At 50.2% G+C, this 27203-nt stretch overlaps 1 protein-coding gene across 1 annotated transcript in view; it reads right to left on the reverse strand.

Moving 5' to 3' along the window:
- LOC111151526 (RAP1 GTPase activating protein 2) overlaps positions 1-27203 on the reverse strand; it is a 182050-nt gene that overhangs the window by 90854 nt on the left and 63993 nt on the right. Inside the window, exon 3 of the mRNA XM_022509576.1 lies at positions 8021-8105. Coding sequence (XP_022365284.1) covers positions 8021-8105 — 85 coding nt within the window. The remainder of the gene's footprint in view (positions 1-8020; positions 8106-27203) is intronic.

Below are 27203 nucleotides of genomic sequence, written 5' to 3' on the forward strand. Positions count from 1 at the left end.
AGGCTCCCTGCTAAGCAGGGAGCCTGCTTCTCCCTCTCCCACTCCCCTGCTTGTGTTCCCTCTCTTGCTGTGTCTCTGTCAAATAAATAAATAAAATCTTAAAAAAAAAAAAAAAAGGAATGAATTTGTATCCAGACAATGTAAAGGAGGCCTACAAGAAGATGCTATTTTAAAGGGGAAGAAGGGGCAAAAGAACTACAAAATGGTCAACAAGCATGTAAGGAACTGCTCAACATCATTAGTCATCAGAAAAATGCCAGTGAAAACCACCATGAAATGCCCCTCCAGGCCCACTCAAGTGGCTAAAAGGACACAGACTGACAATGGCAAGTGTTGACAAGGCTGTGGAGCCATCAACCTTCTCACACCATTGCAGGCAGCAGTGGGAAACGGTATAGCCATGCGGCGATCGGCAGTTTCATATAAAGTTAAAATTCACCTACCCATTGACCCAGAAGTTTCACTCTAGATATTTACTTAGGCGAAATGAAATCACATCTCCAAAAGACAAAAACATCGACACAAAACAAATCAGACTGTTCCCAGTATTTGGCTAGTCATTACAGCCAAAACTGGAAATAACCCAAATGTCCCTCAACAGGAGAACGAACCAATTGCTGTGTATTCACCCACTGGCAACAGAGAGGCACAAGCTACTAACCCACTCAACAGCATGGGCAAATCCCACACACGTTATGCCAAGCTGGACACAAAGGAATACATACTACATGACTCCTTTCAAATTAAATTCTAGAACAGGCAAAGCAAATTAAGCATGGGAAAAAAAAAAAAAAAACACAGAGCACTAGCGGGTTTCTGTGGCAGGGGTAGTGCAGGTGGGGGTGAAGTTGATTAGAAAAGGACACAGTGGAACATTCTGGGGAGACAGAAATGTCCTACACCTGAATCAGAGTAGGGTCACATGAATGAACCCATTAATGAAGGCATACAGTTAAGATTCATGCATGTGAATGTAACTGAATTTTTTAAAAAGCAGTTACACCTGAGGTGATCTGCAAGAAGTGTAAGCTAGTTGGCCTGGAAGCATGAACAAAATCAGGGAAGACACACACATGTGCAGATATGCAAGCATGAGGGGCAGCTTCATGCAGGGGGTGCACACGTAGACATTGCCATGTTCTTAAAGCCTCCCAGATGCACCCCCACAGACCCAGATCCAGGCAAGGCCTCCCTCATGTCTGCACTGTCCTCGAGCTCCTGGGGAGTAGCTCCTAAGGGGATGACATCTGGACAGGAGACATAAATGCGGGTCTTCGTGAAGACCAGAGACGGCCCTCCCAAGGCCCACAGAGTATCACCAAGAGAACCTGTGCAGTGGCGGTAACGCGGGAACAAATATTTTTCCTCACTTTCATGTAACCCTCCAGGGCTTTCTTGAAGAGGGGGAACCAAACCTTCCTGCTATGTCCTTGAGCCCTTTCTGCCCCAAGAAGGCCCCCAACATCCTTCTCACAAACGCCTCCTCACCTCATCCACACAGAATTGGTAGATCTCAGAGGGGCTGACATAATCTCTACTCAACCCTGACGGAAGGGGGCAGCCTCCCTTCCCAGAACCGACAGAAGAGAGGAGGCTGGAACTAGCAACAAACTGGAGAGCTGGCATCAGGCCTGAGGATAAGCTACAAGCTGGAAAGGAAAGTCCAACCCCGCCCCCGGGGGAAGAGAGGCTGATGGGCAACTGGTGAGCCTGGGAGGGTGGGAGGAGGAGACAGGCACAGCTTGGCCCAAAGGGAATGAAGAGGGTGCAGAGAACAAGCTCCTCAGACTCCATTTTCTTCCCTAGCATCTGGAGACTTATATACCTGCTTGACCTACCCCTGAGGGTTTCAAGGGCATTAGTGAGTAGTGGAGAGCAGAGTACCAAAGGGACAATGAAGGAACAAGACTTACTGCACATCCCTACAGCAAGAACCCCAGGCCCCATTACCTTCCTCTGGAAAGAAATCTGAGAGGGATTGCCCTCAGACTCTCACAATGGGTGATGGGGAAGGTCTCAGGGGAGCTGCCTTCAGAACAAAGGGGGATAGAGAAGGTCTCAGAGGAGCTGCCCTCAGGCTCTCACAAAGGGAGATGGAGAAGGTCTCAGAGGAGCTGCCCTCAGGCTCTCACAAAGGGGGATAGAGAAGGTCTCAGAGGAGCTGCCCTCAGACTCTCACAAGAGAAGATGGAGTAGACTGAGCAAGGGTCGCCTCCCAACTGACCAAGCCACCACAGGCCTGGTGGGGATCCAGAGACAAATATGACAGTCCAGGTCAAGGTCAGAACAGGTCCAAGCACTGTCACCTTCAACAAAATGCCCTGCACACTCAGTGTGAGCTAGGAGAGAATCAGGAGTGTCAACCCCAACCCCTTCACTTCACAAGGCCCGGAAAGATTGTTGTCTCTGGTCAGTCCCAGGGGTTAGCCCACCCCTGCGCTTGCCATCAGGGCCCTTCTGCCCACCCCACCCTGCCTCCCCAGGAAGCCATCCTCACTCCCCTCCACCCCACTGAGAAGCCACATGACACATTTGAGCTTGTCACATGCTAAGCCATATGGTTTCTTCTGCTCAGTTAAGGCCCCCTGCAGACAGCAGGCTCTTTGAGGGGTGAGGACTGTGGCCTCAGTTCGACCCCACAGAGCCCAGTGCAATGCCGGGCACACACAGGCAGCCCTTTCTAAATGCCCACTGATCCATCTGGGTATGAAAACCAGATCATAAAAAATGCGGACCTGGAAACAATCCACAGCATTCCCAGGGAGACAGTCCCAAACCCCTTTCCCAGCCCACCCTGCACCATCCACAGTGTGAGTTCTGGCTGGAACTGGGCTCTCATTCAGCCCATCTGCTTAGCATCTCTTTGGTTGCTTTTTCTCAGTTTCATATTAGAAAAAAAAAAAATCCCCCTGAACAACACAAACAGCAGAGAGGCGGGGGAGGAGAAGCAAAGACCAGTAGCAGCATCAGGTGTTCAGTAGGGGCAGAAGCCGGGGTTGAGGAGTTCTCAGGGGGTCTGCAGGCTCCCTCAGCTCCCACAGTCCCTTTCTGGTAGGAGAAGCAACCAGAGGAGGGGCTGTCCTGGCTGTGAGAGGTGGGATGGGAGGAGCACTTTACCAAAACTGGTTGGGTTTAAGAATTTAACTTATTGTATTGACCGAAGGGGGAGCACCACTATCTTCAGGAGGACCTTAGATGAGTCTAACTTCCCATCCAATCTATCTATAAAAGAAATTACTCATCCCTCCCTGACATTCTATGACTCCCAAGTTAATCCATCCAAGGGGGAGGCCTGCCAGCGCTGCCCCAAGCCTGCACTGCCCCCACTGCCCAGATGCTGGGGGTACAGCAGGGCCATGTTGCAGAACCCCCAAGGCCAGAGACCCTGGAGAGAGGCTAGCTTCTACCCTGGATGTCTCAGACATCGGTGTGCACTAATAACCTGGGGAGCTCGGGAGCTTGGCAAAGCAGAGGCCTGAGCCCGACATCGCCAGTGGAAGCCCAGGTCCACGCAGGTAGAAACTCCCCCACGACAGATGAGGAAAGGGGGAGTTTTAGTCTGCATCTTATCACAAGGCTGGGGGCTTAATTCAGAAAAGTATTACCTGGAGACAGCGGGTCTGTCTGCCAGGATATGAGATTCAAGCAAAACCAGAGAAGTAGAAGACCAGTCACAGGTTCCTCCCACCCGGATGTCCCAGACAGTCCGTGTGCCAAAAACGTTCACCAGCAGAGAACGGGAGAGTCGCTGCCCTTGAGGAGCTCAGTGCAGGGTGGTGTCGAATGGCCAGCAACAGGGCTTGGGAAGTACAATCACAAAAGGGACGCTCCCTCTGTGATGAGCGGGCTGGCAGGAGGCCTGTGGTTTTAACTGTATGAGTCAGTATGCTTTGCCAAAGGACAAAAAAATAGGCTAGCGACAGATAGCCTCTTAACCATGGCCCCAGGCTAAGTCTTTGCCACAGAACAAGCCCACATAACAGTCATCAAGAGACCCCTAAGTCCAAGTACACCCACACCCACACACACTGACCCCCAACCCCAACCACAGAAGGGTCCCAACCCCAGTGTGAGCCTCCGGGGTGACCCGTCATATCTTCCTCTGAGTCCTCAGCTCTGACCTTGGCCTTGAGGCTTTGGACAGGAAAGCCACCCCGATAGGTTAGCGCTCTGCTCGGAGCCTGCCTGGAGTTCCAGTCAGGCCAGCCTTACCCCCAACAACCTGTCAGGCCCTGTACCGGCCAGAACAGAGTAGGCTTGGGCACCCAAGGCGAGTCATAAATGTTTTGAATGAATCACTATACTAACTAACAATCTCTTACTTATGCTCCGGATTCCTGATCAGCACCCCTCCCTCTTGTATCCATGCACCCTCGTGGCTCCCTTCTTCCAACATTTCCACTCACTCCTCAGCCCACCCCTGTCTGCTGTCCACACCTCCCTCCCCAGAACTGTCCCAAGTCACGGCCAGGCCACACGTGCTCCCCCATACTTGGCCTCTCTGTCCCGCTGACACAGCTGTCCATCCTTCCTTCGTGGAACGCTCCTCCCACCCAGTCTCCAGCTTTCTCCACATTAGCTTTTGCTGGGAGAGTCCCCCAGGGGGCCACACCAGGAATCTCTCCTCTTCTCACTCCACACTCTCCCTGGAGCACTTACTGGCCCCGGCCCAGCCCTCCGCCCCAAGCTTTAATGTCCTCCTTAGAAGAAAGGCTCCAGATTACTGCCTCCAGTCCAGACCCTCTTCTGAGTCTGGGCCCCAAACACTAAGCATTTGTGTCTCAAACATGGGCAATGCAGCACTTACACCTTCAGCCCTCATCCTCACTCGGAGGTCCCCCATCTCAGAAAGCAGCTTCACCATTTACCAGTTGTTCCAAACCCGGGGTCACTCTTGCCTCCTCTCTCTCCCCAAATCCTCCTATCTCATTAATCTACCTCCTGGGAAATCAGAGATCTGACCACTTCCAAACAACCCCACAGAACCCTCAGAGTCAGGCCACCATCGTCTCCTCCCCACCCCTGCACTAGACTCCCTCAGTGCCCTCCCAACCCCTCCCACACTTCCCTCTGCTTCTCCTACAAACTCTCCACCCAAGAGCCGGGGTGATTTTCTGAAAGTCCCATCCTCTGGCTACTGCTCAGACAAAAATCTACAATGACATCAATGTCCTTAGTCAGGATAAAGCCCAAAATCTTTAACAAAACTTCTAAGGGACTAGGTGGAAGGGATGGGCAGAGTGGGTGAAGGGGAGTAGGAGGCACGAGCTTCCAGTTCTGGAATGACTAAGTCATGGGGATGAAAGGCCCAGCGTCAGGAATACAGTCAATGGTGCTATGACAGCATTGTGTGGGGACAGATGGGAGCCACACTTGTGGTGAGCAGAGCCTAATGTGCACACTTGTCGGATCACTATGTTGTACACCAGAAACTCACGCAACATTGTGTCAACTATACTTCCACATAAAAAAATGTCCTCAGATTAAATTTTTTAAAAATAAAAAATAAAAGAAAACTTCTACAGGTCTTCCTCTTTGTCCCTAACTGTGGGTGCTCTGGCCCTTCCGGTTTCCCATTCTGCCCACGCAGCCATCTCTCTCCTGCTCCGGGGTGGCTCACGGAGCCTACAGCGCACATCTGTGTACCCATCCCGAGATTCTGCACTTCTGAGGTGCTCCCACATGATGCAGGCCCTGCTGGTCCCTTGGCCTCGCATGGAGCAGCAAGCATCTAGAACAGTCTCCTCCACCCTGACAGCACCTTTGCCAAACAAAGTCCTACTCAACTCCCAGGGCTCAGCTTCCACGTCATTTCCTAAGAAGTCCTGCCTGACCCTCTCCAAGGTTCCGCTCGATTCACACACACACACACACAAACACACACACACACACACACACACACGCACACCCCTTATATAGCCCCTGAGCTAGGCTCCACTTCTCCTTTGGAACGTTCATCACACCTAACTGTCCATCCTTCATCTTCAAATTAGTTTTTCAACTTTCACCTCCCCTTCCCCAACTAGATGACAAGCTCCAGAAGGGCAGGGACCATGACGCCTTGTTCACTGGGCCTGGCACACGGCAAGCACCTGTGGTAGAAAGCTGTTTGGTCTTGTCCACCCTGCCTCCATCCCCCCATCTTCTTCTAATGACCCTTCAATGTTCCTTTGAAAAATCACCCCTCTCCCACTCTCAGTTCTCTGAGCTTAGATAGCAGGTCGTGAGACCCAGGTCTGGCCAATCAGAGCCCCCACCCCTCTGGCTGCAATGATTGCTTCACAACTGGACAGGTGACCTACACCAGGCCCTCCAGCTTCCTCCCTGGGACTTTTGCTAGAAGTACCATAGGAAAGAGACTCTTCTTTCCACTGAAGTTACTCAGCAGGTAGGAGCTACTGTCACCATCTTGCCACCACGGAGACAGAGCTTAACAAAGAACAAAACCAACACAGAAGACAGATGGAATGAGGCAAATCTCATAGATGCAGCCATGCCTAGAGTCCATATTTGCCATCACAAAGCAATAAATTCTGTTTTATGTGTAAGCCAAAGTGAGTTATGTTTCCATCACTTGTAACCAAGAGTCCTGACTAATACAACATTCAAGCAAGTACTGGGTGTTGAATGAATTAAATGAGCATGTGAGTAAGGGAAGTCTGCCAAGAGAACTCAGTGACTCTTCCTCGGAAACTTCCAGGTTTCTTCCTGCAAACCTCCGCCACCCAGAAGCACAGTGACAAGCATCTGACAACCAACTTTGCAGACCAAGGGGCTGAAACTGAGAATGGTGACGTGTTTGTCAGCGTCACCCTGGGCAAACAAAGCCCCCAGCACTTGGCTCGGATGCCTGCACTGGGATTAGGCTAATGGAGGTACTCTGCCTTTCAGTGCCCATGGGTACCCCACCAGGAAGAAGGCAGAGCTGTCCGCAGTCAGCCCTGTACCCCACCAACTCCTGAACTCCTAATCCAACCAGGGCAGGCTCTGGCTGTCATTCTATGACATTCCCCCTTGATGCATATCACACAGCTCTCCACGTGGTGGGCATTCAGTATGGGGTGATAACGGAAAGGAGGCTTTTATCTACTTCCTTTGGGGGGGGGGTCATTTTCCAACAGATCAGGTTAGGGGAGCAGGGATACAACAAAGACCAAGAGGAGACAGAGGCGTAATTATTTCCCTATGAGTCATCTCACAGCAAAGCTCTAGGACAAAGATGGAAGGCAGACTAGTTGTTCCCTCAGATGACTCAGGAAGCAAATCCTCGGACTTGTTCAGAGCTAGTCCTCACCTGGCCAACTGTGAGAAGGAGGGAGGGTGGGAAAGACCATCATGCACTGCTGCTTAGGTGGGAATACTGGCTGAGCCAAAGTCCTCCCTGTGACCATCCTGTCAGGGGGACTAAGAGCTGAAGGGAGACGGGCATGGTGCGGGGAGGGTACAATGCCTCAGCTCCTCTCCAGGAATGAGCAGTCAGGGCCGGGGTTCTGGGAGGTGGTCTCCCAGGAAGGAGACTTGTGAATAAAGTACTAATAGGAAAGAATTATTGACCCCCAGAAGCTCCAGAGCCACTCTCCCACAGGGACTGGGGTGACAGGGCCACCCCAGGAGGGCCAGTCAGAGGCAGGTAGACCACATGCAAGTGCCACCCAAGTCCTAGGAAGGGGCCACCCCACAGACCCGCCTTCCATAGCCCCACCACCAGGCAGCCCTCCTGGGCAGTAGCCCCCTAAGACACCAGGCTGCAATTCCTTCTAGGCCTTTTGGCTAAGATCAAGTGAAGACACCAGGCTGCACTCATTCCTGCCTGGACCCCACAGCTCCCCAAGGCCTCCTTCAGCCCCTGACACCCCCAAGTCTCAGTCATAGTTCCTCCCGCCTTGGTGAGCTCAGGTGGACACTGCCTCCTGAGGTTGTCAGGGCACTCCATGGCACCCACTGGACGGCATCAGCTGGGCCTGGACCAAAGGAACAGCTACTTCCCTCCCCACTTACCAACTCTAACTAAGCCTCTTACCTTCATGGTGGGAGGTGCTGTCAGAGGAGGGGACAGCGGCCGGTCTGGGAAGGTCACATCCGAGCTGTTGGCCAGCTCCTGCTTCCTGTGAAGAGGCCACAGAACACAGAAGAGGTGAGTGAGGGCCCACCTGAGCCATTCCTTCTCTCTGCCAACAGGAGCCAGGCATGGGGACCCAGTCTAATACACACCGTGCAAAACTAGACTTGGGTGCATTCTCTACTGGAATATGGTAAACTCTGTTTTGTTTTGTTTTGTTTTGTTTTGTTTTAAAACCTAACACAGTCCAGGGGCGCCTGGGCGGCTCAGCAGGTTAAGTGTCTGCCTTCAGCTCAGGTCATGATCCCAGGGTCCTGGGATGGAGTCCCATGTGGGGATCCCTGCTCAGCAGAGAGTCTGCTTCCCCCTCTCCCTCTGCCCCATCCCCTGCTGGTGCACTCGCACGCTCTCTCTCTCTCTCAAATAAATAAAACCTTTAAAAAAAAAAAAAAAAACTAGCACAGTCCAGTGTAGACAGAAAATACCTTTCATTTTATTTTTTTAAGATTTTAGTTATTGGGACGCCTGGGTGGCTCAGTTGGTTAAGCAGCTGCCTTCGGCTCAGGTCATGATCCCAGCGTCCTGGGATCGAGTCCCGCATTGGACTCCTTGCTCGGCAGGGAGCCTGCTTCTTCCTCTGCCTCTGCCTGCCACTCTGTCTGCCTGTGCTTGCTCTCTCTCTCTCTCTCTCTGACAAATAAATAAACAAAATCTTTAAAAAAAAAAAAGATTTTAGTTATTAATTTGGGAGAGAGAAAGAGAACGAAACAGGGAGGCAGAGGGAGAAGCAGACTCCCTGCTGAGCAGGAAGCCCAATGCGGGGTTTGATACTAGGACCCTGGGATTATGACCCGAGCTGAAGACAGATTCCCAACCAACTGAGATACCCAGGTGCCCCTATTTTATTATTTATTTATTTATTTATTTGAGAGAGAGAGAGAGCACACATACGTGCACAAGTGTGAGCAGGGGGAGGGGCCAAGGAAGAGGGAGAGAGAATCTCAAGCAGACTCCCTGCTGAGTGCAGAGCCAGACCTGGGGCTCGATCTCACAACCCTGAGATCATGACCCGAGCCGAAATCAAGAGTAGGAGGATTAACCGACTGAGCCCCCTGGGGCTATTCCCTGTGCGGTCCCTGCACCAGCCACATCAGCATCACCTGGGAACCTGTGAGAAATGCAAATTCTCAGGTGCACACCAAGGTCTCCAGCAATAGGGCCTGGGAATCTGGGTTTACAATCCCTCTGATGTACACTGCAGTTTGAGAACTGCCGTTCTAAAGACATGTAAGACCCACAACACCTACACGCCTCAGACACACGGACAAACACTGAAAGGCATCAAAATAAACGTAGCCGTTTTGCCGCAATGACATAGTAGAAAATAATTAGGCCCTGAAACTGTAGCAGTTACTGTTTATCTTCAAGTATTTTCATTTGCCAAAATTACAGTGGTTAATAAAACACAGCTATACATTTGATAGATGTATTCAAAATACATTTGAGTTCAGGACCAAAGAAAGAGAGACAGAACAGGAGTATAAATGTCCCCTTTGCCCCTATGACTGTGTGCACGCACGCGTACACACACACACACACCATGGCCAGAGAGCTGAACTTGGGAGGATGGGGCTGCCTGCTGTGTGAGCTGCAGGTAGAACTTACTTTAGTCCATGTGGGCTAGGACCATGGAGAAGCAGCTCAACAGAGTTGTGTCACCATGACAACATGACAGCAACAAGTTCACTGCTCTCACATACTCCCCACTTTCCATCTGGCCCTTGCTGGTGACCAAGGAGCGCTAGTTTCCAGTCCAATCACCAGGCAGGATGTTGGCAGGGAGATAAGGCTCTGGAGCACTGGTTATGCAACAAGGCCAGCTGGACAGTACCTGGGGGAGCCCCAGACAAGGCACTCTGGAGTCCTGGACGTGCCCTGGCTGTCTCCTGGGACAGCAGGGAGAGGCTAGGGTATCAGTGTTAAGAGCCCAAGACCAGGCTAAGCCACCAAGACTTCCAACTTTGCAACTGTTTCCTTTTCCAGAGCGCCAACCTGAAGCGGAGTCAGTCTGATACCTGGGTCCCACCTTGATGTCCAAAGGACCCCCACTGTCACCTCAAGTAAATGCTTCTGTACTTTCCAGCCCACATCTTGCCAACAGGGAGGACAGCCCCAACCCCAGGCTTCCTTCATGAGAGAAACCCACCCTCCCTACAGAGCCCCGCCCTCTGCATTTCCAGAAGAAGCCCTTGCACGAGAGACAGGCACCACCCCAGGCTGGGTTTACAACCCCTTAGCCCACAGGGCAGCCCAACCTGAAAGAAAACCAGGCCAGGTACTGCCAGGCCTATCTACCCCGACATGACTCTCGCCTAGCCCTGCAGCAGGCCATGCCTCATTGTCCTCTAGGCAACCAGGTAAGGAGGCTGCGTGAACATCTGCTTTCGTACAGGATCCATATGACCCCCATTAACCTCGACCTGCCTTTCTGATCAGACCCCCTTTCTGATCCTCCATCTTTTTCTTCATGTCTTTCTGGACCTAGGTCCCACTCTGAGGGTGTGGGTGGAGGAGAAGGAAGGTGCCCCCCTGCAGATCCAGACTATTACTGGCACAAGAACCAGCAGAGCCACGACTCAGTGTGTGTAGATGTGCACACACTCACACGCAAAGGAATGAACGAGCCTCCTTCTACCTCTTAGTCGGGAGCCACCAATTCCCCTTCCGTTTCTGGCCTTGGGCCACTGCGGGGTCCGGCCCAGCTTCTCTGGCCCCCACCTGCCCGTGGACCCCACCGAGCTGGATCCTGGCACAGGCTTGCCCTCTCCAGCCACAACGCCGTCTCCCATGCAGCTACGGCTCCTCCTCAAAGCACCCAGCCCCTGAAGAGCCAGGATGGGGGAAAGGAGGGGAGAAAGGATGAGCAGGGACCAGGGCACCAGCCTCAGGTCCCCTGAGGTGAGGATGGATGAGGGCAGCCCCTCACCCCCCAGGGGCTGGGAGCCAAGAAGAAAGAAGCATGCAGGGAGGGGGCAGGAGGCATGCCCCCTGCCCAAAGTCTACAGGAGGAGGCTGTGGCACACTTGCCTAACTGCAGTCCTGGCTCTCCAGGGACACCAGTCCTAGAGGAGGGCAATGTTGCCAGGTTTTTACCATCCCTGGTCTAGGGACACTCATTTACAGAGTCATGCTGTCTGCTTCTCCCCCCCGTAAGGTGCAAGATGTCCACTCCCATGGGCCCAAAGCAGATGTGGTCATTACCCAAGGTCCCTGAGTCTCAGGCAAAGGGCCACAGCATTAAACCCCTCCTGGGCTCACCCCGCTTCCCTGCACCAGCCTGTTTCCCCTGGAGGCTGGCATAAGCTCCTGGGACCACTCTCCAGGGAGCAGTGAGGACAATTCAGTGAAGGCATGAGGTGTTTTCCAGCCAGAAGGATTCCCTGAATGGTGTCTGGAGCCTGGAAGGTGCCAGCAGGAATGAGCACCAGTAGCTAGCCGTTTCGTGCCTGTTCTAGGGCTCTGTCCAAGACTCTGGATGGGATGCCAGCATGGACAGAAGGCAAGACTGTGGCCCTCAAAGAGAGCAGAACTCAGAGTACACAGGGGCCCTTGGTCACAAACCTACCCCGCCCTGGTATAGCGATGGCTTCGAATGGCACCTGTGGGAGGGGATGGGACACACTGCTCCATCCCCGTTCTCACCTCCTAGACGCCAAAGCTGCCTGTTACGGGTTGAATTTGTGTTCCCCAAAAATATATTATGAGGTCCTAACCTCCAGGACCCGTGAATGTCCTTATTAGGAGATGTGACAAGAGGTCATTAGGATGGTTCCCTAATTCAATTGGACTGGTGTCCCTACGAGAGGCGAAGGCAGCCACGTGAAGCTGCAGACACACAGGGAGAACGCCAGGTGACAACAGAGGCAGAGACAAAAGTGGTGCCAAGGGTGACCAGCCCCCACTGGGGACTTCAAGACTCAAGGAAGGCGTCTACCCCAGAGCCTTCAGAAGGAGCAGGTCCTGCTCACACCTTGGTCTTGGACTTCTAGCCTCTAGAACAGAGACAACAAACGTCTAGTTGTTTTGAGGCAGTGTCCTTACTATTATTTGTAACAACTTTCTTATGAACCACAGTGATCTTGACATGGTCACAGAACTGAGTCTGAAACTGCCTTTCCGACCAAGCCAGCCAAATGCTCACACATAGCTTCTACGATGTGGGGTTCCAGACCCACACAGGGACCCACAGGAGGAGGGGAAAAAGGGGAACGATGAGAAGGCAGAAGAGGGAGGAGGAAGCTCATACACTGTGCTCACAGAAAGGTGGCAAACATAGACACAAGTGGTCAGGGGCCTCCTCCAGCCTCTGGGGGCCGTGGGGGTGCCTCCCACTCAGCATCTCTCAGAACTCAATGCCACAGAACCACGCGGCACTGAGGTTCTCTGCTCTAAGATTCCTTCCCTAGAAGCATGGACAAACCTGGGGCAGCTGGGAGTGGGTTCTAGCTGCCTTTAGCCAAATGCGGGTCTCAAGAGGAAATGATCAAGGAGCCTGTGGTGGAAGCTGAGAAAGTCAGATGGGACTGTTCATCCCCCCAGGTGAGGGCCCTACTTACAGCACCCAGGCCTTCTAGCTCCTTCCGTCCAGACTCAGATTGGGACCCTAGACCCAGACCCTCTGAGGTCATCTCCCCACCACTTCTATGAAAGTGCCCCACACTAGGTATCAAGAGACTCCCGGGTTCCAGCCTGCCTCTACCTGCTACTCCACTGTGAGCCCTTGGGCAAGTAACCTCACCTCTCTGTGTCCCACTTCCTTCATCTGCCAAGATGGAGGCAATGATGTTCTGAGGAATTAAATGTAATGGCTATGAAATAAAACATAAGGTCCTACACAAATACAGATCATTATTACTATTATCATCTTTATTGTTACTGTAACCCCTAAAATGATGATCTAATGTCCAAGTGGAAAGCGAGAAGCAAGGAAGGGTCCAGCACTGTTTAATGTCTTTGAAAACATTTCTGGCATTTCAAAAGAGCACCCGTTCTAGTCCCAGCAATCCATTCTCAGGATCATAACGAACAGTTAATAATCAACAGGAAAAATACCCACCTCTCAGCAGATGGCTCTGGGGCCAGCTTGAAGGCCTCTTTCTGGCAGAAAGTTCTCCCAAACCTACAAACTCCCTCTGTCTCCATCTCTCACCCCACTGGGTCCCCAGCCACCTATCCCATTTCTGGCTCTACTTTCTCTGGCTTCCAAAGAGCCACGTTAGAGGAATGCAGACCTCTGGCCTCTGTACAGAGCTTCCCAGGAAAACCAAACCAAAAGGAATGAGACATACCATTCACAACAGCCAAAGGTGGAAATGACCCAGTAATGAACAGAGAAACACAAAATGTGGTCTAGCCACAGGATGGAATAGTATTCAGCCATAAAACGGAACAAAGTACTGACAGGCTACAGTGTGAATGCACTTCGAAAACATGATGCTACAGGAAAGAAGCCAGACATAAAAGGCCCCATACGGGGTGATCTTATTCACAGGAAATGCCCAGAACAGGCAAATCCAGAGACAGAAAGTAGATTGGCGGTTGCCAGGGGCTGGTGGAGAGTGGGGAGGAATAGGGAGTGGTGGCTAATAGGTTCAGGGGTTCTTTCTGAGGGGATAAAAATATTCTGGAACTACACAGGTGATGGAGGCACAACTGTGTGAAAATACAAACCAGCACTGAATTATACACTTTAAAGGGTGAATTTTATGGTGTGTAAATTATAACTCAGTTGTTAAAAAGGAGGAAGAGAGGGGCGCCTGGGTGGCTCAGTGGGTTAAGCCGCTGCCTTCGGCTCAGGTCATGATCCCAGGTCCTGGGTTCAAGCCCCACATCGGGCTTTCTGCTCAGCAGGGAGCCTGCTTCCTCCTCTCTCTCTGCCTGCCTCTCTGCCTACTTGTGATTTCTCTCTGTCAAATAAATAAATAAAATCTTTAAAAAAAAAAAAGGAGGAAGAGAGAAGGGGCTGAAAGGGCTCTATATCTGTCATTTCTGCTGCTTATTTTCTGCACTGGCTGCCTTCTGGTGCCCCCAGGGCCCTGGGCTGTGTGCAAGTTCTGGCTTTGAGACTATGGTTCAGACACCAACGAGGGCTCTCTTACTACCCGCACCTGCAAGGTCCTCCATCTCCACTCCCAGCACTCAGAAGTACCTGCATTGTCATTTACTTGGAGCGATCGTCTGAGTCCTAACTTTTCCTATTTCCCCATCCTATATAGCTAGCTAGAACATAAACGATAGGGATAACATAAAAAGCCTATGGGAAATTAGCACAAGAAGCAGACACGCTAAGAAGAAAGAAGAATTAGTAGCCAGAATTAGCTTGAGGCCTGACAAGCTGAACCTCAAAGTCTTTCTGCTTTCTCTGCTTTCTCATCTGCAGAATAGGCAGGTTAACTCCCAACACCTATTCCCTGAGCAGGACTCAGAAAATTGGTCTCAACTCCTTGATGACTAGTGTCTTAGATGGCTTTTATGGTGGCAAACAATTATGTGGTCCCTGGGCAAGGCAGGCCAGGGGGAGGGACGAGCAGAGGGGGAAGGCAGGGTACAGGTCCATGTCCAGGGGAGTCTGCCTTGTTGTCTACAGAGACCCCAGGCCCTGTGGCACAATCACATAGCCCTCGCCCTAGCAGCCGGCCATCCTGGGGCATCCCTGCGGCTGGAAACATATTTGAGAAGTTCTGTCCAGGCTTGGCAGGACATCCTGGCAGCAGGCTGGATGGAGGAGAGGGCCGGGCAAGTGGGCGGCATGTACAGTGGATCAAAAGCACTGGCTTTATGGTTCAACAGGCCTGGATTTGAATTCTACCCCAATTAGCTATGTGACCCTGGTCGGGTCATTTCACCTCCGTGCCCCTCAGCTTCTCATCTGTAAAATGGTATAATTACAGCCCCCTTCCCGGTGGCCTGAATAAGGCCTAAGAGGCACTCAGCTCAGGGCCTGGTTTCAGAAGACCTGCTCACCACTGCTCTGTTGCCAAGGCTGCCATCAAAGCGGGGGAGGAGTGGGCATGGAGGAGAGGGCTAAGGCAGAAAGCCAGAGGGTGGAGGAGAGGGGCAGGAGCAGCTTCAGATCTAGGGACACTCAAATGCCCATGTACTCTAGACTCTAAGCCTGGGAGGCAGGGACAGGAGGGCCCAGCCACTGTGTGGGCCAGGTCCTCAGCACACGCACAGAGCCTGACTACAAGCCCCAAAGGGACAGACACAGATGTGAGGGGGTTAATGTCCATCCTGTGCTGGGGCAGATGTGGAAAGGGAGAAGAGGAGGGCCCAGCGGAGCTGGCAGCGTAGCAGACAGACAGAAGGGAGCACAGGATTTGGGAATGAGATGTTATAGCAGGTAGAGAAATGCCCCCCTGAAGAGTCCCTTAGGAACGAGCAGCTCCTGCTCACCTGGCAGCATCTGGCAGGGTTGACTTTGCTGTCATGTCCCATCCCTGTGCGCACTCCTAATTCCTAGGGATTTGGAACCCAACCCTGGACCACTTATGACTCAAAACTCTCCAGGGATGCAAAATGGCTACTCCCACCCCCACCACGCCCACCACTTCCTGGGATTCGTGGGCACTGACCAGCAGCCTTGGGAGGAACCATCAGAAGCCATTCAACCGTGGCACCTGGGTGGCTCAGTAGGTTAAGTCTCTGCCTTCGACTCAGGTCATGATCCCAGGGTCCTGGGATCGAGCCCCACATCGGGCTCTCTGCTCAGCAGGGAGCTTGCTTCCTGCCCAGCCCCCCGCCTGCCTCTCTGCCTACTTGTGATCTCTCTGTCATACATAAATAAAATCTTTAAAAGAAAGAAGAAGAAGAAAAAGCAGCAGCAGCAGCAGCCATTCAACAACCTAATGCCACAGACAAGGACACCAAGGCCCAGAGAGGCAATGGGAGATGCCCAAGTCCCCAATGCCAGGCTGTCTCCTGGTCTCCAGAGGGTGCAGTTCCAAATCACCAAAGCTTAATACATGAAAAGTGAGCAGGTCGCATCTCAGGAAGAACTGGTCAGAAAGTATAGCTGGTCTATGCACACACATTGATAAAGCATGAGTGTTGGGGCACCCGGCTGGTTCAGTCAGTAAAGCATGTGACTCCTGATCTCAGGGTTGTGAGTTCAAGTCCCATGTTGGGCACAGAGCTTATTTAAAAAAAAAAAAAAAAAAAAGGCCTGAATGTCAGGGGTCTATAGGGTCTATGGGCCCCCTGATAAGGGATGAATCGACAGCACAAGCCAGGGCTGCACAGGAGGTAAACAGGCCACACCCTGGGCAATGAGACGGGGCTCCCTGTGGGACCAAGGAGAAGTCTGGCGATAGTTCGTGCCTGTAGCTTTAAAGAACATACTGGCTTCTCTCTGGCTGTGCTGGGTGAGGGTGGCACTGCCCTTTCTTGGAGGACCATGAATCCCTAAACTGGGCCAAGGGAAGGAGGAAGGCAGGCACCAAATGGGAGGGTTACCCAGCCCTGGAGACCCAGCCACAGCCCCTGGTTCAAGACAACCGAATCTCCTCCACTATTACATCTCAGAGCCAATGGACCAGCCCACACACAGGCACATCTCCATGCTCCTGGGAAAAGCCTTACCAAACAGACAACTTTTAGAACTGATGCCACATGGCTCCCATATGAGTAAGAACAGACCTTGAGGAGTCTGGTGTGGGCCTGTGAGTCACAGAATCAGAAATCTGAGTGCTGGGCTTCAACTCCCCAGACCCCCCACTCCAATCCCATTGCCCTCTCCCATCACACCTGTCCTGTGTGCCACAGCAGAGGCAGAGAAGGGAGGACAGCACCTTCTCATGTCCCTGAAGCTTGAGTTCTTGGAGATCAAGGGTGGGCTGTGTATTGGTTACCAAGGGCAGTAACATCAGTACTATTTACAAGCCCCCAAGAAGACAATCCAGGCCAGAGAAGTGAAAATGCAGACACGGTCCTGAAGGCACAGCGCACCCACATGAAAGACCCACTTGTCAAATACCAACTGTGGGTTATACAGAATAAAGGGCCATGGGACACGGGGGAGGGAATGTCAGGTCTCCCTGGGAGATCAGCTCAGGTATCACAGAAGAGGTCACAGCTGAGCTAGATCTTGAGGGCAAGGCCAACACCTACCCAGGAGGGAAAAAAATGGGGAATGGCAAAGAAGCAGAGACATGGAGGAATGAAAGCAAAGAGCACTGAGTCAGACCATCCAATGTCACCAAAGCAGAGGAAATACTTCCCCAACTTTAGCAGGCCCTCGAAAGGAATAGTAAAAACCCCCAGTCCCCAGGTTTACCATGGACCAGGGCTGTTGGAAGCCTGGCTCACTGAAGACTCATGACAGCCCTTTGCAGCAAATATTATTAACCCCATTTTACAGAAGGGGAAACTGAGACTTGGAGAGATTGGGTGACTTGTCCCAGTTCCCACAGCTGGAAGGCAGTAGAGCAAAGCCTGGACCTGGGGCAGTCCAGCTCCATAGTGCACTGACGGTGGGAAAAACCGGGGCTCACTGGAGAAGAACATCACGCTTTCCCAGGGTCGGACACGTACGTCACCAGGTCAAGCTACTGGATCACAAGAGAATTCGAGAGATAAGTGATACCATAAAATGAAACAATATTAGAATAATTGGGATCCCAGAAGAAAAAGAGAGAGGGGGGCAGAAGCTATATTGGAGCAAATTATAGCAGAGAACTTCCCTTAATCGGGAAAGGAAACAGGCATCAAAATCCAGGAGGCACAGAGAACCCCCCTCAAAATCAACAAAAATAGGTCAAGCAGTCATCAAAAATGTCCCAACAAACAAAAGCCAAGGCCAGATGGCTCCCCAGGGGTATTCTAACGAACATTTAAAGAATAATTAATAACGGGGCACCTGGGTGGCTCAGTCATTAAGTAGCTGCCTTTGGCTCAGGTCATGATCCCAGGGTCCTGGGATCAAGCCCCATGTTAGGCTCCCTGCTCTGCAGAAAGCCTACTTCTCCCTCTCCCTGTACTTGCCTCTGCCTACTTGTGTTCTCTTCCTCTCTGACAAACAAATAAATAAAATCTTTTTTTAAAAAGTCTCACATTTGAGACTTCTTAAAAAAAAATTAATACCTATTCTCCTGAAACTGTTCCAAAAAATAGAAATGGAAGGAAAACTCCAAACTCATTTTAACAGGCCAGCATTACCTTGATCCCTAAACCAGACAATAATCCACCAAAAAGGAGAATTACATACCAATATCCCTGGTGAATATGGATGTAAAAATTCTCACCAAAATACTAGCTAATAGGATTTAACAGTACATTAAAAGGATTATTCACCACGACCCAGTGGGACTTATTCTTGGGCTGCAAGGTTGGTTCAACATCTGCAAATCAATGAATGTGATATAATACATTAATAAAAGAAAGAAGAAGAACCATTTGATACTCTCAGTAGATACAGAAAAAGCATTTGACAAAGTCCGCATCCTTTCTTGATTAAAACTCTTAATAAAACTCTTAATATCATAAAACAAACCTTAATATCATAAAAATCCATCTATGAAAACCCCATTGCAAATATCATTCTCAATGGGAAAAACTGGGAGCTTTTCTGCTAAGGTCACAAACACAGCAGGGCTGTCCACTATCACCATTGCTATTCAACATACTACTAGAAGTCCTAGTCTCAGCAATCAGACAACAAAAAGAAACAAAAGGCATCTGAATCAGCAAAGAAGAAGTCAAACTCTCACTCTTTGCAGATGATATGATACTTTATGTGGAAAACCCAAAAGACTCCACCTGAAAACTGCTAGAACTCATATAGGAATTCAGTAAAGTGTCAGGATATAAAATCAATGCACAGAAATCAGTTGCATTTCTATATACCAACAACAAGACAGAGGAAAGAGAAATTAAAGAGTCAATCCCATTTGCAATTGCACCCAAAACTATAAGATACCAAGGAATAAATCTAACCAAAGAGGCAAAGAATCCGTACTCAGAAAACTAGAGAATACTCAATTGAGGAAACTGAAGAAGACACAAAGAAATGGAAAAATATACCATGCTCATGGATTGGAAGAACAAATATTGTGAAAATGTCTATGGTACCTACAGCAATCTATACATTTATTGCAATCCCTATCAAAATACCATCAACTTTTTTCAAAGAAATGGAAAAATTAATCCTAAAATTTCTATGGAACCAGAAAAGACCCCAGAAAAGAACAGCCAGAGGAATGTTGAAAAAGAAAGCCAAAGTTGGCAGCATCACAATTCCAGACTTTAAGCTCTATTACAAAGCTGTAACCATCAAGATAATATGGTACCGGCACAAAAACAGACACATAGATCAATGGAACAGAATAGAGAGCCCAGAAATGGACTCTCAACTCTATGGTCAACTAATCTTCAACAAAGCAGGAAAGAATGTCCAATGGAAAAAAGACAGTCTCTTCCACAAATGGTGTTGGGAAATTTGGACAGCCACATGCAGAAGAACGAAACTGGACCATTTCCTTACACTACACACAAAAATAGACCCAAAATGGATGAAAGACCTCAATGTGAGGCAGGAATCTATGAAAATCCTAGAGGAGAACACAGGCAGCAACCTCTTTGACCTCAACCGCAGCAACTTCTTCTTAGAAACATCGCCAAAGGCAACAGAAGCAAGGGCAAAAATGAACTATTAGAACTTCATCAAGGTAAAAAGCTTTTGCATAGCAAAGGAAGCAGTCAACAAAACCAAAAGACAACGGACAGAATGGGAGAAGATATTAGCAAATAACATATCAGATAAAGGGCCAGTACCCAAAATCTATAAAGAACTTACCAAACCCAACACCCAAGAATAAATAATCCAATCAAGAAATGGGCAGAAGGCATGAACAGACATTTCTGCAAGGAAGACATCCAAATGGCCAACAGACACATGAAAAAGTGTTCAACATCACTCGGCATCAGGGAAATACAAATCAAAACCACAATGAGATACCACCTCATATCAGTGAGAATGGCTAAAATTAACAAGTCAGGAAACGACAGATGTTGGTGAGGATGCGGAGAAAGGGGAACCCTCCTACACTGTTGGTGGGAATGCAAGCTGGTGCAGCCACTCTAGAAAACAGTGTGGAGGTTCCTCAAAAAGTTGAAAATAGAGCTACCTTATGACCCAGCAATCACACTACTGGGTATTCACCCCTAAAATACAAATGTAGTGATCCAAAGGGGCACATGCATGCCAATGTTTATAGCAACAATGTCCACAACAGCCAAACTATGGAAAGAGCCTAGTCGTCCGTCAAAGGTGAATGGATAAAGAAGACGTAGTAGAGGGGCGTCTGGGTGGCTCAGCGGGTTAAGCTTCTGCCTTCAGCTCAGGTCATGATCTCAGGGTCCTGGGATTGAGCCCGGCATCGGGCTCTCTGCTCAGTGGGGAGTCTTCTTCCCCCTTCTTTCTCTACCTGCCTCTCTGTACTTGTGATCTCTGTCCACCAAATAAATAAACAAAATCTTTAAAAATAATAATAATTATAATAAGAATGAGTTCAGGGGGCAACTGGGTGGCTCAGTCAGTTAAGCGTCTATCTTTGATTCAGTTCGTGGGCGTCCTGGGATAGAGCCCCACATTGGGCTCCCTGCTCAGCAGGGAGCCTGCTTCTCGCTCTCCTCCCCACTTGTGCTCTTGCTATCACTATCACTATCTCTCTCTCTCTCTCAAATAAGGAAAATATTTTAAATAAATAAATAAATAAATAGTTCATTCAAGTCTTAGACACTGAGCAGTTACAGGAAACTATTAAACAACTACCACAGGTGGCACCGAGACCTGACAGAAATGGGGAAGGAGGTCAGCAGATGGGACTGCAGTTTGGGAAACAGGCACCATGCCATCTGAACTCTATTCCATGGGTGACAGGAAGCTGCAGTTTCGGAGGCAGGGCTCTGCTCCAGGGCAGGAGGCAGAGGGAGGAAGGCAACGGGAGAAGCCCCTGCTGCACTTACAGCCACAGGAACAAAACCAGGGGGTCCCAAGGCATCTCAGAGCCAAAGCCAAGATCACTCCAGGATAGAAGGGAAAGCTCAAAGGCTGGTTTCAGAAAACCAAGGCATGGGTGCTTTGACCACCACACAGCCTGAGGAGAACTAGCTTGGCAGGAGGCAGACGTTCACTCAGGACACACCACAAGTCATGGGCCCAGGGAAGCCCAGGTGGGTTGAGAAAAGTACCGAAGCCTTAGCAGAGAGCCAGGGGTACAGGCGAGGGAGGTCATGCAGCCTGAGTGCATGGCAGCCCCCGGAGACCGCCAAGGGAGCAGCTGCCCTCACATGGTTGGCCGCCCTGCTCGGCATCGCCTGGCCTCAGATGGAGGAGCAACACCACAGTCACAGCAAAGACGGCCAGCTCCCAAGGTCATGGCCTCAGACAGCTTCAGACCCAAACATCACAAAGCCATGGAACCCCAAAAGCACAGTATATCCGCATTCTCCCAGCCTGTTAGAATTTCTTGACCCTGATGGCAAGTACGTGGGTGCTTACTGCCTAATTCAATTTGGGTGTATGTCATGTATCCCAATAAAAAATAATTCTTAATTAGTTCTCTCTTGCTTCCTTTAGGGGAGATGGATATAAACACAGACATAGAGGTAGAGACCAACATCGTTTTCAGCCTAATGAGACGTCCACGATGAACATATCAAACGGCTTACCTGCATTTATTTTGCTTCTTCTGAAGCCCCTTAAAATAATAGTTTTTTGATTTTTTTTTTTTACAATGTGAACTGCCAAGAGCAGATGTACTAGAAGAGGAAAAGGGAGCTCACTGGTACCTGGAAGATAAGGGGATGGATGACCCTGGGGGAGTGTTTGATACCTAAAACATTTATGGCCCCAGCTGAGTGAGCATCCTAGCCATCTCCAGCCCTATGAGCCACCCAGGACGAGGTCAGACACTGCGTAGCAGAGATGAGCCACCTGTCATCTCCAAGGCATCCCACCTGAAATCCTAACCCTCAGAATCTATATATGACAAAATGGTTGTCATTTTACCATAATAGGAACAGTAAGGGATAGAGCGCTCTGAAAATGAGGTCTCCTGATGAAAAGAATGGAACGGACAGGAGACTTTATAGGTACAAACCCTTGGCAAAAAAAAAAAAAACACTATTCAAGGAATTATGATAGAATAAGTAAAAATGGTAAAATCGAAAAATAAAGATAAGTACACAGAAAACTATGCTAACAGAGGGAACATTAGTTAATTACTAACTCCAGGGAAAATAGAAGCTTATACAAGAAAGGAAATAGCGGTGCCAGGAAGGCTCAATCAGTTAAACATCCAATTTAATTTCGGCTCAGGTCATGATCTCAGGGTCGTGAGGGCCTGTGCTGAGCATAGAGCCTGCTTGAGATTCTCTCTCTCTCTCTCTCTCCCTCCCTCTCTCAGAAAAAAAAAAAAAGGAGAGATACAATTATAGTGCCCACCTTGGCTCAACAATAAGTGATTCTTACATAGTCATAGTGAGTAAACCTTAACTATTGCACTGAACCAAAAACATGATGCTAACGTAAGGATACACTGCTAACTATGTGGTCCCAAGTCTTGGCAGAATTCCTGTAAACCCTCAAGAGAGAAGGAGCCCCACCTCCTCATCCCCAGCACAGGCATGTGTTAAACCACCCATGCTAAGGAACCACCCGGCTGTTGGCATTGGGGTTACCCCAGCCATCCCAGAGGGGTTCGGCCTCCCTAGTCAGTAGTCAATCCAACTCGACTCCCAGACTCTGCCTCTAACTCTGGACTTTTCTGGATATATTATTAGTAACATGACAGTCAGAGAGTTTTATCATTGGTTTATACTACTGAGTCTCAGTGGAGACAGACCATAGAATTTCAAGGTGAATATGCATGGTCTTTCCAATTAATAATGTTATTACCAATCTCTGAAAGCTTCATTCACTAGAAGGACAAATGCTTGGAACTATTTTCCAATACCCAGACAGAGCGCAAGGCCCATCCTCATTCTTGCCCTTTCTTGTTTGTGACCGTGGTCCATGACTGGGAGATGAATGCCCAGGGAAATAGGGTCCACCTGCAGCCAAACAACCAAGCATAGCTGAGTCCGCCCTGAGGGACCAGGGCTGTGATCTCACCTTACCAACATGCTCCAACCCAACCTACAGAACCCAATGCTAAGGAACCAAACCAGTGACACCAGAAGTCTTGTCTCCTCCTAGCACCAGCTTCTTTCCCAGGGACATTGGGAAAAAAGGATAGAATAACTGTGCATGCCTCCGGGGATACACTGGAAAATACCAGGCAGTATCCTATGGCTAGAAGGCTCAGAAAAAGGACCTGGTTACCTGGAACACCACTGGATAACCAAGATCTCCAAGTGATGAACACAAACTCACTCCCCTAGCCAGGCCGCCCTCCTGACTCAGTGAGAACAGAGGGCCTTAATGAGCCACCTCCGTCCGCCCAGGCCCCTTCCCTGGTCTCCGGCGTACACCCTGACCACTGGGCCAGCCCCCAGCAGAGTGACTGGCACTGAATGAACTGAACAATGACTAAGCAAATGAGAAGCTCACAGACCCTCAGAACTAGAGGGCTAACTCAGAGCAGCAGGGTATAGGCCAATGTTCTCTCCACTGCAATTTGATCTGTCCACCCTTGTGGCTTTGACTGACCTCAACTTCCTGTTCAAGAATCACAGGCAGAGGGGCGCCTGGGTGGCTCAGTGGGTTAAGCCGCTGCCTTTGGCTCAGGTCATGGTCTCAGAGTCCTGGGATCGAGCCCCGCATCGGGCTCTCTGCTCTCTAGGGGAGCCTGCTTCCTCCTCTCTCTCTGCCTGCTTGTGATCTCTCTGTCAAATAAATAAATAAAGTAAAAAAAAAAAAAAGAATCACAGGCAGAGTTAACCTATTCCCCACTAGTTTGATCCAAGCTCGTGTCATTGCCTTGACCTTGGATCACTCCTCTGAACAGGGATGTAGACATAATAAAAGTATCCTTCAGGGGCGCCTGGGTGGCTCAGTGGGTTAAAGCCTCTGCCTTCAGCTTAGGTCATGATCCCAGGGTCCTGGGATCGAGCCCCACATCGGGCTCTCTGCTCAGCAGGGAGCCTGCTTCCTCCCCACAACCCTCTCTGCCTGCCTTTCTGCCTACTTGTGATCTGTCGGTCAAATAAATAAATAAAATCTTTAAAAAAATAAATAAATAAAAGTATCCTTCGGCATCATCCTCATCTTCATCCTAATAGCAGCTAGAATTGATCTAGTACAATGCAAAGCTCTCAACATGCATTATTTAATCTTTTCTATGACCCTATGAGTTAGGTACAGAATTATGTTCCTGTTTTACAAAGAAACTGAGGCTCAGAGAGGTTAGGTGACTTATGGATGATCCTAGAGCAATTAAGTGGCAAAGCTAGCAATCCAAGGGACCCTGGATGGCAAGTTATAAAAAGCCCCCCCACCACGGCAGCCCCAGTCTCTGGGAACTGGCAGCTCAGGCAGTAGGAGCAGCCATTAAACTCTGCTGGGAAAAGGGTGGTTCCAGATCCTTGAGGGCTCTCTCCTGGACCAACCAGATGTCCAAGAGCTATGCTGCTTGGGAAAAGTGCCTGATAGGAGTTATTTTTGGCTTTTTGGTTTTTTAAAAGAACTTTATTTTTCATTTGCTAAATCCCTACAGAGGTATTTTTTTTTAAGTTGGTTTTTTTTTTTTTTAATTTGACAGAGATCACAAGTAGGCAGAGAGGCAGGCAGAGACAGAGAGGAGGAAGCAGGCTATCCGCTCAGCAGAGAGCCCGATGTGGGGCTCGATCCCAGGACCCTGAGACCATGACCCAAGCCGAAGGCAGAGGCTTAACCCACTGAGCCACCCAGGCATCCCCAGAAGTATCTTTTAAATACAAATAAGCGGAACACCTGGGTGGCTCAGCGGGTTAAGCCTCTGCCTTCAGCTCAGGTCATGGTCTCAGGGTCCTGGGATCGAGCCCCACATTGGGCTCTCTGTTCGGAAGGAAGCCTGCTTCCCCCTCTCTCTGTGCCTGCCTTTCTGCCTACTTGTGATCTCTCTCTCTCTGCAAAATAAATAAATATATAAATAAAATGGCTTTTTTTTTTTTAAATAAATAAATAAATAAATACAAATAAGCTATCCTGGATTGTTTCGAAGGACAACACCAAGTGAGAGACCGTCACTCCATTTCTGAATTTTACATTTTTATTATAAATAGCAATGCATATTCATGGGGCAGGGGGAATCCGAAGAACCCAAAGGCATCTAATGAAGTGTACTGGGTGTGGGGAAGGGCCTGCCACATCTGCTTCCTGCAGCCCATCAAACCAGAGCACGAGAGGCCTCAGGGAGCAGACCCAGCACCTGCCACAGGGAATCGGGGCTGAGAAAAGGCTGCTGTTCTGGCTCCCCTGCTGCGTCACTTCCAGCTGCCATGGTCACATATGTGACAAGATGATGCATCAACGTCAATAATGCTGTAAGGGTCTGTCCACAGCAACAGCATCATTCTCCCCAGGAGGCACGAAGTCAGCCTCGACAGGCAGCTGGGGCCACCGAGAATTAAGGGTCACTGTCTGGGGCCTCTGTTGCCCTCCCCCCAGATCTACTCCCTGCCCCAGCTGGCCAGACCAAACATTGAAAGGAAAAGGCCACACCTAGGCTAGCCACAAAAACCCTCCAGTGACTGAGCGCTGCTGCAGCCTCTGGACTCAGAACTGAAGAGCGTACGGCGGGACGCAGACGACACACAGGCTCCTCCTGCTAGAAGAGCAGGTCCCAGCTTTGGGACTCGGTGGGGTGCCCGGGCCCTTGCTGGCCGGCCTCCCGTGTGCGCCTATGCATCACTCGGTCACTCTTGGCTGAATGAACTGAAGAGCTGTAGGGCCATGTTGGGCCAGTGCCGCACGCGAAAACACAATGAGAACCTTCCAGCCAGGTGCTCCGTGGAATGTGTCTAGCGGCAGGCCAGGCTGTGCGTGCTCAGAGGGCAGGAGTCTCTAAACAGCCCACAGGGCCCAGGGCCAACGGCCTTCCCTGCAGGCCTTCAAAAACTGTCAATACTGAGACTTTTTACTGTCTAGCAACTGGTCCTGATGACCTTTCTTATCACCTTCTCTGCCAAGCACAGTTCCATGAAGATGATGGGGACAAGGAGCTATGTTTTCATCTTCTACACAGATGAGACGGCTGACGCTTGGGAAACACAGCTCGTTCCTGGAGGGACCAGAACCCAAACGCAAGCATTTTGATGGCACAACCTGTGGCCTGAGCCATCCTGTTTCTGCACAGAGTGAACGAGCAGGCAAAGGAAGGAAAGAATGGAAGCAAAGACAGCGGCAGCCCCTCTGCCCCCTGCCCCCTCCACCTTCTGGCAGCAAAGCTGGGAACTCGCCAACCTTCATCTTCCCAGCTCAGTCAGGGTCCTGCCGTATGAGCAGGGCTCTTACTCGCACTGCAAACTCCAAGTATCTGAGGACAACACCCTGTGCTCCTTACATGCACATCCCCCACAAGCCTCCAACAGTGCAGAACAGTTAAGTTACCCCTCTTGCTAAGCAAGGTCACAGCCATGTGCTTGTTAGCATAGTACCTGGCGCTGTTGCAAGGTTCACCCGGCTCTGCTTAAGCCAGGAACACAAGCCACCAGGCAGAATCGGCCCCCAGCAAATCCTCCCTAGGGTCCCCACACTCTCCCTGGAGAGAAGAGAGCAGGCAGAGGAGACCACAGTCCACACAGACCAGGGGTGACTTCAGTAGCCCGTCTAGCTTTGCCATTGCTCAGAGGCTAACTCAGGTCTCCAGTCCCCTGCCGGTCTTCTGAGGTCCCTCTCTGGACCATAAGGTGAGCAAATGGCCACCCACTCATCTATCTGGGTCAGAGCCTCTGAGGCTGGGCTGACAAGGCCCCAGGCTGCAAGGCAGTGGCCTGGGATTCTCCGCCAGTAGCCCCAGGCGGCATGGAGCTCACTAATGCCCAAAGCGCAAAAGCCAACTCCCAAGGGAGGCAGCCACTTTAAGGCTGCTCAGAGCTGCAGATGGACTAGATGAATGAGATTTTTTTCAAGTGTGTTTGTTTTACAGATTTACAGAACAGGGAC

This window comes from Enhydra lutris, unplaced genomic scaffold (assembly GCF_002288905.1).
Source record: "Enhydra lutris kenyoni isolate GAN:26980312 unplaced genomic scaffold, ASM228890v2 scaffoldscaffold26, whole genome shotgun sequence".
Classification (NCBI taxonomy): Eukaryota; Metazoa; Chordata; class Mammalia; order Carnivora; family Mustelidae; genus Enhydra; species Enhydra lutris.